Source organism: Vidua chalybeata, chromosome 5 (assembly GCF_026979565.1).
Source record: "Vidua chalybeata isolate OUT-0048 chromosome 5, bVidCha1 merged haplotype, whole genome shotgun sequence".
Lineage (NCBI taxonomy): Eukaryota > Metazoa > Chordata > Aves > Passeriformes > Viduidae > Vidua > Vidua chalybeata.
Genome location: NC_071534.1, coordinates 57,616,955 through 57,631,194, shown reverse-complemented (window position 1 = coordinate 57,631,194; position 14,240 = coordinate 57,616,955). Strand labels below are relative to the sequence as shown.

The following is a 14,240-nucleotide window of genomic DNA, read 5'->3' as shown; positions in this document are numbered from 1 at the left end:
TTGTGAGGGGCATTAAGGTCACTTGTGATATTTCTCTGGGTATTACTGGGAGTGCTGGTACATGCAGCCTCTCTTGGCCTTGAGTGCCATTCTTCCCCACTTCCTTCTAAGGGGTGAGTGTTGAACTTTATAGGTTTCCTGAATCCAACAGGATGTTTGGCCAGTACTCTTCTGCACTTCTGGCAGAAGAAAGTTTCTTTTTTTTTTTTTTTTTTGGCTTCAGGCATGTTTTCTGAATCATAGCCAGGAAAAAAGTGTAGGCGTTTGGGGTGCAAGGAGGACAGTCCTTCAAAGGATAACTTTAGTTGCAACTGGATGAGGAATTTCAGTAATGATTTCATCAGTGACCTTGTCTCTTGCTTTCTTTTGAACAATTCAGTCCCCAGGATGGGGCTCAAAAGAGGTATTTTAATTTTGCATCATTTAGAGAAAGCAGAATATGCTAATACAATTCATGAGAGAAGGTGATCATTGAATCTCAGAGAGGCTTATATGTTTGACCTAACACAGCCCTGATTAAAAAATCATGGACATAAAACGGGGAATAAAAATCTGAAAGCCATCACTCCCTTGGCTCAGTTTCTTAATCTCTAAGCAAGAGTCAGATCCTCACAAGATCACTTTCTTTCTGGATCTGTGACTAATTCCTGTATGTACAAGGTCTGTTTAAACTAGTGAGATGGAAACTACTCTTCCCTGAAACACTCACTGAATAGTTATAGTTCCTGTTGAAGTTTTGGGCAAAAACATTTTAGATAAAGAGTTGTTTAGCACTCTAGTCTGTAATCTCTCTCCAGCAGGACTCTTCAGTCTTCCCTTCCTTCTGATTTCACCATAGTTATTTTTTTCTTACCTTATATTTTAATGGACATAGTATGGATGAATGATTACAGCTCTTTTAATTCCATCTTTAATGACACAAAATAAAAAGTAAATAAATACAAAATGTATCTTAATTTTTTGTATTAATTGCAGTTTTACAATCTGTCACAAAACAGAAGTTGTAAAAAATACATTGAATCCAGTGTGGCAGGCATTCAAGATTTCTGTGAGAGCACTGTGTAATGGAGACTATGACCGGTAAGATGTAGCTTAAGCTTTTTTAACCTATACAATTTTTTTCTCCCTAACTCATGTGTTCTTTATTTAATCAACATTTTGAAAGGATAATAGGTGTTCAAAACTGTTCATCACATTAAAGAATTTAGAAAAATACAGCAAATATGCTAAATCTGTAGGAATTGGTAGTGGTGTTTTCTGGAAAAAGTTCTTTGTTCTCTATGGTGTGAATTAGAAAGAAAAGACTAATTTAAAACATGGTCTTTGTGACAAGTGTACACAAGTATTTTTTAATGTTTCAATAAAAAACAATGATGATCTGTTTTCCTTGGGTGACAATGCAATGTCGGAGGATGCTGATAAATGAAAGCCTTTAAAATACATAGATGAGTAGATGAGAAACACAGAAGGTAGTCATCTTCAGATTTGAAGTTTTCAGTGGTGCCATGCAAAAGGATCTATCTTTAGATGGTAATAATAACATGGTTTTAATCGACATTTTACCACTAATAACAAACAAATTAGTTCAGTGCAAATGGGTGTTTTTAGATTCCTTAGAAATGGTTACTCTTTCACTTAGATGCAATAAAAACAAAGCAATTTTGTAATGAGCATATTCAAATAGAATTTTTTACTTGTATTTGGGTTAATGTGCATAATGCATGAGCAAAATAGTATTCATTAGGCTCGTCTCTGGACAATGCACTGTTTATCATATTAAAGGAAAAAAGCTTTCATAATAATTAGAAAAGATGTTGTGGTGCAGGCATATTGAAATAACTCCACCATTCCAAATTAAGGGAACTTAAAAGTGTAATAGCATTCCTCAAAGTATTTTTGTGTATCTACTGTTGACCTATTTTCAACATGATGTGCTCAGTGAATAAAGGCTCCATGGAGCTTCATAGTCCTGCATACAGCAATCATGTTTCAAATTAAGAAGTAGTCATTAGCTGTCAGGTTAATTCAAATTAACCTGCTGATAGTCCAGAAAAAACTTCAGAGGTTTGAGTTTTTTTAGTTAGAAAACCCTTCTTTCTAAAGGTAAGGATTAACTTCCTAACATCCACATGGTAATATAAAAACACAAACCCCAAAGGTCTCTTTCAGATAGTGATAGTTTCACAGATGAACTTTTGGTGCTCTGGGTTCTGTGATAGATATGAAAGGTGGGAATAATGTCATTAGTAAAAGTATGTCACAGTAAATGTTTATTTTGGTGTTGGGGAGACTAAATCTTCAGCTAGTGCATGCTTCTGAGTGAACTCTGTCCATGTTTTCATTATGGAATGACCAGGATTTGCTTAATTTTTCTCAAACTATGCAATATACAGTGTTTTCAGACATCACAGGAATGGCGTTTCAGTACTGCAGTGGTACTTAGAGTCTAATGTCTTTGTTCTTTCTTTCTTTTAGTATGAGCTTTCAAAAAGCATTTAGTTATTTTCTGCATAAAAGTTTTAAAACAGAGATACCCATGTCTAACTTTGATTATTTTTAAATAAAAAGGGTGTTTTTAATATTAAAATAGGAAACACATCCTCTAAACTGTGTCCTTTAAGGTAAAGGTTAAGTTTTAGTATGTGAAGATTGGAAAGGTCTTTTAATATCTTGAATAGCATGCAAAATAGATAAAAGTCAAGATCTGTAATTAATCCTTTAATATGAAATAAATTTCATATTAAAGAGAGGAGCTTTATTCAAGGACAAATTGTTCTTACTGTAGTTACCTGTCTGAGGATCCTTCTCAGGAATTTATTTTGATATTCTTAATAATTTAGTTTAATAATCTGAGTTTTCTCACTGAGATGATTTTGCTATTTGGACACAGATTTGTAAGACTATTCAAAACTTAAATCCCACTAAACCTTACATAAATCTTAACTTAGTGGTGTGTTCTGTCTGTCATAACAGTTTTTGAAATGTAAGTGAAATAATGGTTGTCTAGGGAAAAAAAAATTGTGATATTGCCTTTTTTTGCTGAATTCCTCCAAAGATGAAAGTAGTTTCCTTTGAAGGTTGAAATACTTGGTAGGATAAGAGGTTTGGAGTTGTTTTTCACTTTGTTCTGCAGAACAACTTTCACTTTAATCAGTTTTCATTGTAAGGTAACTTAAATCCAACCTGAAATATGCAAGAGCTATGAAATATAACAAATGGTGTGGTTAGGAGCCTTTAAATTTGAGTTGAAAAGAGGTGCATCCAGACAAAGCGAGCCCTTCTTTACCTTTTTTGGAATATCATAAAAAACGTGAAAAACATCCAGGTGTGAATTGCTTGATATTATATTGTATATAATACCAGCTGTTGCTCAGCTTTATCCCCAAAGAGTCCCTTCTTAGTAAAGAATATTAATCAATATATATTGGACTGTATGTAATTGGAAGAATGAGGAGCAGCTTCCATTATAAAGTAATTGCTTAGATTCTTGTCCCTTCTATTAATAAGACAGCCCTGATAAGTTCACTTCATGTTAAACTGTTCTGAAGACTAAAAGTAAGTTACATTGTTGCTTAAAATACAGGAGGTCTGGAGGTGTTATTTTTCTATCCCATGTTCAAAATCAGTTGATTTTAGGCCAAATAGGATTCACTGTTAGCAGTAGTTGAATTTGCTTATGTACATACACTTTGCGTAGTAAAAAGAGATGAATAAAGCTATATACTATCGCTATCCTCATATATCTTTGCTGTTTCATCAAGTATGTTGATGATCATATGCTCTGTAGTATTTCCATTTTAAGAAATCCACTCTTGAAGTAACTATATGAAATATGATTGATCTTTTACTTGGGAAATGTCTGCTTTTTCCTTTTTATCTGTTTCCCAGTCATCCCTGAAGCAAGGTTAGAGCTGCCCTCAAGAGTTCACTTTACTCATAAGGAAACAGTTCTTACAAACTTTGATAATACTTCAAGGTTTAAATAATAATTTATTTTAAAAACCACAGAAAATTCAGAACATCAGCAAGTAAAAATATGTTGGTCAAACTTCCAATGTGTTTAATTGTTTCCTTAGTTTCCACTGTATTTAGCTATTGATTTATGAAGAAGTGTTGTGTAACCTGACAGGCTATTTGCTGTCCCATGAGAAATGACTGAAAAACTCTGCTTTTTGGATTTGGCACAATTGATGCACCCCTAGGCTATTAATCTTAAAGGCAATCCAGGTACAAATTTAACATTTTAATAGGGTTGTGTTGTTGGTTTGTTTTTTTTTTTTTTTAGGACAATTAAAGTAGAAGTATATGACTGGGATAGAGATGGAAGGTAAGACATTATTTCTGTTAAACTTAAGGGTTATTCCTGCATGTATATATCTATTGCAAAACATACAAATATTTAGTGTCCAGCATAATATTTTAGAAAGTTAGTTATTTGTCAATAATTAAAGGTACAGGTACTGGAAAAATTCTGGTGTGATACAGCGCTGTGTTTTGCAATTGTGGTAAATACTGATGCATTAGCCTATTTGAAACCTGCTGTGTGTATATTCATCCATGGAACATGATAAAATGCACCTGCCTGCAGTGGCTACTCATGGTGGCCTAAATAATGCAATGTAGAAGCCACCTATTCATTACCTTAATTTCAGATTGGGCCTGAGTGTTCATTTCCATGTCTGCCTTCATCAAAACATTATAGTAAACTATGGAGTTGGAAAACTGAGTTTTGTATAACTCCCCTTGAAAGAGGACAGTGGAATATACATGGAATTTCTGTTCCTAAATTCAGGAGGGATATCTGTTATTCTTAAGAGCTGTGAACCCCAGTGTACTGGCTGTACATTTTTTTCTGAAGAAATGAGCTGTTCAAATTGCCTTTATTTTGACCAACACGGTACAATTGTCTTTTAACACAGTGTTTTGATACCTCTTGTTCTTTTAAAAATGTTTAAGCTTATATCTTCATATGTTGATTAGAAACTGTATTCATAAATCTTGGTACTAGAACTGAAATGTAATACAGTAATATGTTTATTTCCATTTAAGTTACTATGTCTTCATTATTTCCTATTAATCCTAATTAATATTTTAAAACATATGGATATGCACTTGCATTTTGATTTTTAAAAGCATATTATTTATTCTACAGTAATGTCTTTAATACTGCCAAAGCAATTTGCTTCTAGTATAATAGATAATGATATTGTGCTTCTGTGGCAATGTCTTGTAATCATAATAAGCAAATTTATCCTGTGTTACTGTTCATTACCTTGCTGAAAAGATCCAAAAGCCTATTCAGCTTTCTTGGGTTATAATTTTGTCTTTGGTTTTCCATCATGAAGCCTGTTGGTTTACAAGCATTCTTATCTCATGTTTACCCTCTATGAATACCTGCCAGCGTAAATTCATCCTTCTTGATTACATATTTCCTGGAGATAAATAATGCATATACATAACATATTCTACCATTTAAAACAAGTGTATTTAAATTTAAAAAGCCATACTAGCAAAAAATCATTGCATCCCTGTTGGAATTTCTATTAACATTCTTTTCTCAATGAGATTTGGCAAATCCTTAAAAAAATTTATATGTTTGTGAAAATATTTTTTGAAAATAAGCTAGCAATGAAAAGTTAAATCTTATTGCTACATTAATAAAAAAAAAGTAATATGTTTTATCAAGATATCAGACCCCATGTGCTGTCTCACTTTATCCAAAATCTGTAAGATTAAAAAGAAAAGGAAGAAATCTGACAAATAACACTAAGTAACTGCAAGTCTGAGTGAAATCTTGAACATACTGTGGATTTTAGGCAATCATTAGCCTCTCCAGTCTTAAATATTATCTGCGTTTGCTCACATCACAATCTGAATACCTATAAAATTAATACCTAAAAAACAAAACTGAAGGATAGCATTTACATGTTTTCCTTTTTATTCTAATGGTATGATTTTTTTTTTGCTTTTTGCTTTCTGTCTATTTTGAATTTAGAAGCACACCGAGCACTGATATCTTTCATGTAAAATTCCTCTGAAAGATGACACAGCATTCATCTCATGTGACTTTAGACAATGCAAAAATCAGACAAGTAGATTGAACTAATCATTTAAGCTACCTCAGTGGCTTACAGGGGAAAATGGTCTGATAGAATCCATCCTACCTGGAATAAATTGCCATTTGGTGGTGTCTAGGAACCTATATAGTGATCGTAGCAAAACCTAAGTGCCTAATTTAACTTTGACATTGCCAAGTATATCTGAAATGAATCCCATTCAAGAGTTACTGTAACAATTTTTTGTGCAACTGTACTGTTCTTCAGTTTATATTAATCTCCATTTGTGATGGACAGTTTTTATAAGCTGTTGTTACACCAGCTGGAGACGTCACCACGCTGAATCTGTTTGCTCCAGAGATGTGCAGACTGGGCAGGACCAATCTTTGAAAGATTGCCTGCTCTCTTGATATCAAAGCAAGTTATTCTGAATATTACAGGCTGTTCTGCAATCAGGAAGACAAAATTACAGTGCATATACTTGATTTCTGAATCATGACTTGAGTTGATTTTGACTTCTTGAGTCCTGACTAAGAGGTTTTTTTCCCTTTTCCGCATTCTTTCCGTGTTACCTGTGCTTTGAAAAATAGCACCATGATGCTTTGGGTTGAGCTTCTTCCTTCATGTTCCTAAACTACATTTTTGGAGTAATTGTAATATGATCATGTTGTTGTCATCAAATAGCTCTTATTTATTTTCAAATATCACACAAAACTTCTTGACAAAAAGTAATACATACCCTTGGTAACATTAACACTATTAAATATTAAACATCCTTTGTGTTAAACCAGTTTTTGCATTAAAATTGCATAAAAATTTTGGAATAAAAATTGTCAAAATATGAGCAACTTGTTCTGATACCTTTTATTGCTTCTAAGAGCAGTGACAAACCCCAATATTTAATGCTATAAGAAGTCACAAAAGTTGGTTTTGTTCCTGGGCCAATTGTTTGACAGAGTCACATTTTTAGGTTTTTTTTTTTTTGAGTGTCCTTATATATGAAGCAGACAGGTCTAACAGAAGGAAACAAATAAGATAGTGCACAACTTCACATCAGCAATACTATGATGGTTTTAGTTCTCTCTAAAAGCTTTGTCATTTAATTTCAGAAAAAATATCACTTGGCATACATGTTGCAAAAGTAATTTCTCGGTATTTATGAACTGTTACATAGAAAAAGGGGGGGGTTGGGTTATAAAGCAGTAAATTTTGTCATGCTAACCTGGGGCCACAGAAGCATTCGTCTGAGAATATCAATACTGCAGGAGGGATTTTAAATTTCAGATTCTAAGCTCTTCCACCTTATTTTTTGTCCTTCGTCTTCCTTCTCCAGCTAGACAGTTGATTTTAAGTTCTTGCGTTTTCTCCTTATTCATTGACATGCTTCTGATTATGAATGTCCTTTCCTCTATTGGTTTTTTCCTTTAGATAATAAAAAAATCAAAGTTAATACAGTTTTGAAAGTGATTTTCAGCACTTCAAAACACAGGGCTAAACGTGGAAAACTTAGGGAGATGGGCTTTAAGATAATTTTGTGTGCTAAGACTCTCTGTTTTGGTGTTCTGATATGCCACTCATGGATGAAAGTCTGTAAGTCTAGGAAAATTTGGTGTTAGGCAGGCAAAAATAGTAAGTACTTTGGATTCTCAATCCAGAGACTAATAAGGAGATCCATTGCTGAAGTGTGATGATTAATATTAGAATATTTTCTTAACGACTTATACATCTGGCAAAGGCATATTTTGTCCAACAGGCACTCAGCCTTCAGAACCAGCGTAGTGGTGACATGTACATCCACCTGAATACCCAGTGTAAAGATCCTAGTTGATGATCTTGTAAGTACAGAGGGCTCTGAGACTGGTTGTGTATGCCCATACCTTTTTAACATGATTCATCAGAGGAATCATATCTTTCTAGCTCAGGTCTTGTCAGTGATTGGATATAGCCATAGGGAAAGGAGGCTGTCCAGTGTCTCCTGGAATTAAAGGAGCAATTACTTTTAAGCAGTATAGATTCTTTTGTTCCCCAGGGACAGTTCTGTCTGGAATGGCTCATGTTTCCTGTTTGTTGCAGCATGCTTGTAGGTTGTCATTGAACTATTGTCTGAATTTCTGCCTTAAATATACAACCTGATTTGAAAATGAAAGTTTAGAACTGTTACGAAAGGGAAAAGTTCCATTTTAAGCAATATACATTCTTCTCCAGTGCCATGGTTACCCAAGGTTAAATACACCTTGTGGATGACTTCCTCTATTCCCTGCTTAAATAATCCTTGCATTCTGGAGAGCATCTCTGGAGAGCAGAGATACACCTCCAAAATACATTTCTTAAGAGAAGTCCTGGTTTTGGAAGCAATTTGATGATCTCCAGCTGGAAGGGGAGTGTTTCATGTGAGGTGGTCCCTTTTGAATCTGGGTAATGAGGAATATCTTTAACATACACTATTTCTCAAGCTTTCTTACAGTGTGCTTTGCTTTTTTTTGTATCAGCATGAGGACTGAACCTTTTAGTTGTTTGATTTACATATTTTGTGAATTCATGCTGATTTCAGAAAATGAGATTTGTATTTGAGGGGTTTTTTTGTTTAATTTCATTATGAATAAAGCAAGAAAGAAATTTCATGTTGCTATGGATTGTTTCCAATTTTTATCTTGCAACATTCAGATTTATTTAAATTTGCTTTTAATATTTATAGCTTAATTAAAACTGCTGAATTTCTGAAAAACAAGTTTTGCAAGTCACAAAGTCATAAAACTTTGAATTTCTATTGTAGTTTACCATTGGAGGGAAGGTAAAACAGTTAGCTTCATAGCTCACCAGATGTGGAGGCATAGTGTAGAGGAAATACAATGCCTTCTTAGAGCACAGCTGGGAAAATCTGGAGCAGCAGTGGGGAAAGTTCAGCTGGGCAGAGCAGAGAATGGGAACAGAACTTGTGACTTCTGTGCAGTGACAGTTGGGGCGCTGAGCCCTGCAGTCCTTCCATTCCATACCTGTCTGAGATACAGACCTGCAGCTCGTCACATCTGGCAGCCCTGTGGGTTCTGTGCCCCAGCTCCCTGACTCCGGGCACCTTCCTCAGCAGTGCTTCCCCTGCCACAACTCCCTCGGGGCACCATGCTCACAGTGGCTCCTGGGCAATGTGCCAGCCCCTGCTTATACATTGGCAAAGCAGTTTTTAAAATGTGAATGACAGCACAGGAGTGCTGAATGTATTCTTGGAGCAGGAATAGAATTTAGAAAGGAGAAGCTTGATAACCACTGCTTTATTGTTAGGTTAAGATCTGCTTTCCAATAATACCATAAGCTGAGTAGCCTCAGTGGATTGCTTTTCTCTTCCCAGATGGGAAGACAGAGGAGCTGAAATAAAACTTTGGGTCTTCCCCTTAAAAGTTCAATGTCACGTTACACAGATTGTGAGGGGTGGTCTTTCCCGGTTTAAGTTACTCCTTTCCTGCTTTCAGTAACTCCCTTTCTCTCACATAGCCTCCTACACAGTTCAGAGTCTGTAGTGCCAGTGGTCATCAGCTGAGGAAATGGTGACAGTTTTTGGCAGCCTGCTCTGTTTTTTCAGGTTCTGTAAACTTACATTGGGATCAGTCACTGATTTACAGCATAGTCCTCATTGTGCAGCTAAGTTAAGCAAAAGACATCAAAAATATTTAAGCTAATACTTTCCAATTCTGAATTTGCATTACTAATAGCATGAAAACAGAGGGAGTAATAAAGATTTTAAAGCAAATTATATCTGTTGCCATTACTTGTTTCTTGAGTGTCAGTTCATATTGGCTGTGTGTGTCTCTTTTGCATTAATAGATAAAATACGTTTAAATTCCTAAACATTGTGCATTTGATTTAAAATCTTATTTTTCAAACAGCCATGATTTCATTGGAGAATTCACAACAAGTTACAGAGAGTTGTCAAGAGGGCAGTCTCAGTTCAATGTTTATGAGGTAAGTATTATGAGTATTTACTCACTCTCAGAAAATAAATGAGAAAACAACAATGGAAAACACTGAAAACAATGGAAAGCTATTATTGCCACTAATGAGAAGGCAAGCCTGTGTGGCTATAACCCTTTTTTTTTTTTTTGCTTCTGCATGGTGTGCAGATCTTTGGTATTCCTTAAGGTATCCTTTAATTGGTCTCAGACTACTGCCATTAAACTTCAGTATTTTCATAGTCCTAATATAGGTGGTAACAAATATAATGGTTTAGGTAAGCACTAAAGAAGTCAGGGAAGGAGGGTGCTCCAATTATGTGCTGCAGTTTTATTTTGAAGATGGGCAAAGGTGCTGCTGTGCAGAGCAGGACAAAGATAACCAAAAGCCATGGCTTTTTTCTCACTTAGATCCAAGATCAACCCCAGAGTTACAGTAAGTTATAGTAGTTTCCTGTGAATAGTGTCATAACACAGATTACTGTGCGTAGTGAAAATGTCCTCTCCTGTTGTATCACTGACACAAATCCTACCCTACCAGGAGTATTCTGTCATAACATCTTAAGTAATTTTTCAGTTTCTTAAATCTAGTCAGTATCATACTCCCAGCGACAGCGTACATTTCCTGAGCAGCTCATGTTTGCCTCCCCACACTGCAATACTTCATACTTGGGTACTGCTTCTACTTGATTAGACTGTACAGTATCAGAACAAAAGTTACTGGGCAAATTCTTTTTTAAACATTTTGCTTTTACAGACTAACCCAAGGCAGGTAGAGAAGTTTGAGTGAGTGTCCCATATGTAAAGATTAGGAACCTTGCTAGAGCCACCTCTTTGCAACTGAGCTTTTTTTAATAGGTTCATTATAAGTCATGTAGCTTTCTAGGTTCCTGCTGGGATGTAAAATTTTCAGAGGCTAAAAAATTGTTTAATTGCTAAAGTTATCTGAAATTCAAAAAAGAACTCTACGTAAATATTATAATAATTATAGTACTATGAATTATAAGAGAGAAACAAGCTGTCATTTAATTCATCTTTGCTTCCAAGTATATGCCTTGTTTCCCATGATATTTCACTCCAAGCTCTAGTGCAGTTTCTTGCAATTCCTAAGAAACCAATTGTCAAGTCACCTGAAGCAGAAAGTTCAAGTGAATTTTCTCTTTGGCATTTAATGACTGCTGGCAAGCAATATGCTGCTAATTCAGGCCTGACCATTGAATTCTGGAGAACAATGAATGAACTGCCACAGGGCAGACAGGCAGCCTGTTACCTTCATCTTCCTCTTCTGGGCAGATGTCAGCAGGAGTCAATTTCTGGCTAAGATTTTGGTTCAACAAGAATTACTGCATTGTTTAATGGCCACCATTATACAGGCTTAATCTATTGCTCATCAGACGCTGTTACATGGAGGGGCAGGAGTTACTTGGGATTTTTAAAGTGCTAACAGGCTTATATGTGTGTAAAGGAGTAAAAACTTGGCAGAATATTTACTGTATAACATCAGTGTGGCATACTGGGGGAAAAGAGGGAGTCCCTTGTTTAGCCTGTTTGGGAAGACTTCAAATCATAGTTGTCTCTTCCTGCCTTACATTTCACAGCTGTTCTGTGTTGTGCAAGGAATAGATCTTTAAATGTAATTTCATTTTGGTTGGGGAAGAAAATCTTTGGAAGACAAGTATTACTAGTTTGCCCATTTTCAGGCAAAATTCTTTAAATATTTTATACCAAATAAGTGACTAAGATTCCTATTGGGAATGTTTTCATTCCTTATCATTTGCGGGACATCTGTGAGTAGTTTACAGTAAAACTTGGCAGTAAGTCATAAAGCATTACATTTCCTAGATATATAGGAGATATTTGAATGACCTAATTAACAAAAGAATATTTTGCTTCTAATTCCATGTGCATTTCTGGAAAAGCAGGAGTACATTTTCATGTGTATGTAACAAAATTAACTGAGACTTGCCTTTTGTAGGAATTCAGAAGGGAAAAAAAAAATATTGGTGGCTGCAGTGAGAAATTTTATAGCCATGGGTTCCAGACATTCAAGAAAACTGTTTAATGCTTTGTGGTCCAGCTCTAGAAAATTCTTGGGTATGGGGAGTACATTGAGGCCACCCAACTCCTGTATGCCAGTCAGATGGTGATCTTCAACATTTTCATGGAATTGCCTTTTTCATGAAATTTGATCTTCCTGCCAGCCAGGTCCTGTCATTGCACCAAGTACAGAAATTGAGAGTAGAACAACTCAGTGTTTCTCAGGTGCTGTGAGGAGCAGATGGAAACAGATTAACTGGTTTGTGAAGAGATGCATTGTGAGGTGACAAAGTAGTGACATCATACAGTGAAACGCTGTGATCAGGAATGCAGAAAAATGCAGAACTTTATGAAAATTCAAAGAGTCTTTAACTGAGCTCTCAGATATAATGAACATTGTCATGTCTGTTGCCTTCATCCCTTATTTGTTAAATATGAGTACCAGCACTGGCTCCCCTGGCAAGTACCATGAAGGTAAATTCACTGGTTTTCAACATGCACATATCCCAGCATCGAGATCCATCAGTAGACAGGATGCTGAATACACTTAGAATGCTCTGAAAATAGAATATTGCTGCATTGAAAATACCTTACACTTATCTTTATATTGGATCATACTGCTTTAATGTTTGTATCTGTGTTTCTAGGTAATAAATCCAAAGAAAAAAGGAAAAAAGAAAAAGTATGTTAATTCTGGAACAGTAAGTAAATGTATTTTATGTTACTGGATGCTTTTCTTCTTGCTTCAAACAGAGTGTAGTTGACTTGTATTTTAACAGGATTAGAATAGAACTTTCTGTCAGGGCCACAATAAACTATTTACTTTTACACAGCATTTATTTAAAGATTTTTCTCATTTGAAGAGTTTGATATAAAATTTGTCCAAATGTGCTGTCAAGTCACCAATGGTTTTCAAAATAAGTGCTACCAAGACTTCAGTCAAATAATTGAAAATATTGGACTGAACACTTTTTAATTTTTATCTGGAACATACCTGCACTTTTACAAATAAATTCTCTTTTAAAATTTATCTGCTGAGTTAACATTGTTAAAAACTACTGTGCTTATCTTCGCAAAATAAAAAAAAAGTTTTTTATTAACAACAAGTGTTTGCAAATTTATTTTGAAAGATCTGTTAGTATTGTTTGGAATGAGAATTTCTCTTATTTGACTTGCATTCTGTGTTCTGTTCTCATGTTTATGAACCATTTGCTGGCAATGCAAGTATTTCCCTTCAGCACTTGCTCAGCTTTGATATCCTGGCATCCATGATGTTCACACCATCATTTACAAAAAAGTGAAGATAAATGTTGAGGATTGCTTTATTGGAAAGCCTAATCAGTTATAAGAGAAGTTTTTTGTAAACACATCCACCATGTGGGTTTTTCCACATGAACGGTTCCACTCTTGAGTAGGGCTCAGTAGGGCTACTTTCATGCTGAAAAGTAGCCTTAAAGGAATGTTTTGACATTCTCACATTCTTGTCTAAGTCTGTTTATCAGTGAGAAAAGAAACACTTCTTTTTCTACCTTTGCTTTAAATTATGAAAAATTGGCAGAAGCAGCTTGCCTGCTAAAATTTACCATACAATATCTAATTCATTAGGTGATTTATTCTTTGCTAACATATTCCTTTTACTAAAATCTATCATGTTAAAATCAAGTTCTATTGCATTAAATTAGTGAGAAACTTATGTAAAGTGGTTGTTTTCAACCAGTGCTAAATTTTAGGTATGAAATCTGGCATAGGGTACAGAAGAGCAAAAAAATGTATTTTCACATTCAATTTTCATGTTAATTTTGGTTTAAAATACTTTAACATCTTCACAAGTATCTGTCTGCATTTGAAAAAAATGTATTTTACTCATGTTTGAACAGACAAAATCAACTGTGTCTTGTTCTTTACTTCCAATTACATCAAAATTTCCAATAAATCGTTTAGTTATTTTCTTTCCTTTTTCCTTCTTTACCCTTTTTTTCTTTTTCCTTCTCTTCTGTTGGTTTTTTCTGTTGCAAATTTTTTTTGATATCGAGTCATCTCTGTCCCCATTTGCCCTTACTTCTAGTAGTCCTTCAGGCTTCCTTCTGCTTCTCCACATGGTCACTTTCTTGTATGTTTGCCTGCAGTTTTGTTTTTCTTGTCCTCATCTTTTACCCAAGATATTCTTTATCTTGCAAATTTTTAAATTTTCAATCCAGGCACCAAG

At 34.9% G+C, this 14,240-nt stretch overlaps 1 protein-coding gene across 5 annotated transcripts in view; it reads left to right on the top strand.

Annotated features, from left to right (window-relative positions):
- CPNE8 (copine 8) overlaps positions 1-14,240 on the top strand; it is a 70,958-nt gene that overhangs the window by 34,228 nt on the left and 22,490 nt on the right. For 3 of the 5 annotated variants that reach the window (XM_053943444.1, XM_053943446.1, XM_053943447.1), the window contains exons 9-12: positions 976-1,080; positions 4,286-4,327; positions 9,935-10,010; positions 12,682-12,735. In XM_053943444.1, coding sequence (XP_053799419.1) covers positions 976-1,080; positions 4,286-4,327; positions 9,935-10,010; positions 12,682-12,735 — 277 coding nt within the window. Of the gene's footprint in view, positions 1-975; positions 1,081-4,285; positions 4,328-6,353; positions 6,542-9,934; positions 10,011-12,681; positions 12,736-14,240 lie in introns of those variants that run through there. The other 2 variants (XM_053943445.1, XM_053943448.1) reach the window with 2 other exon arrangements.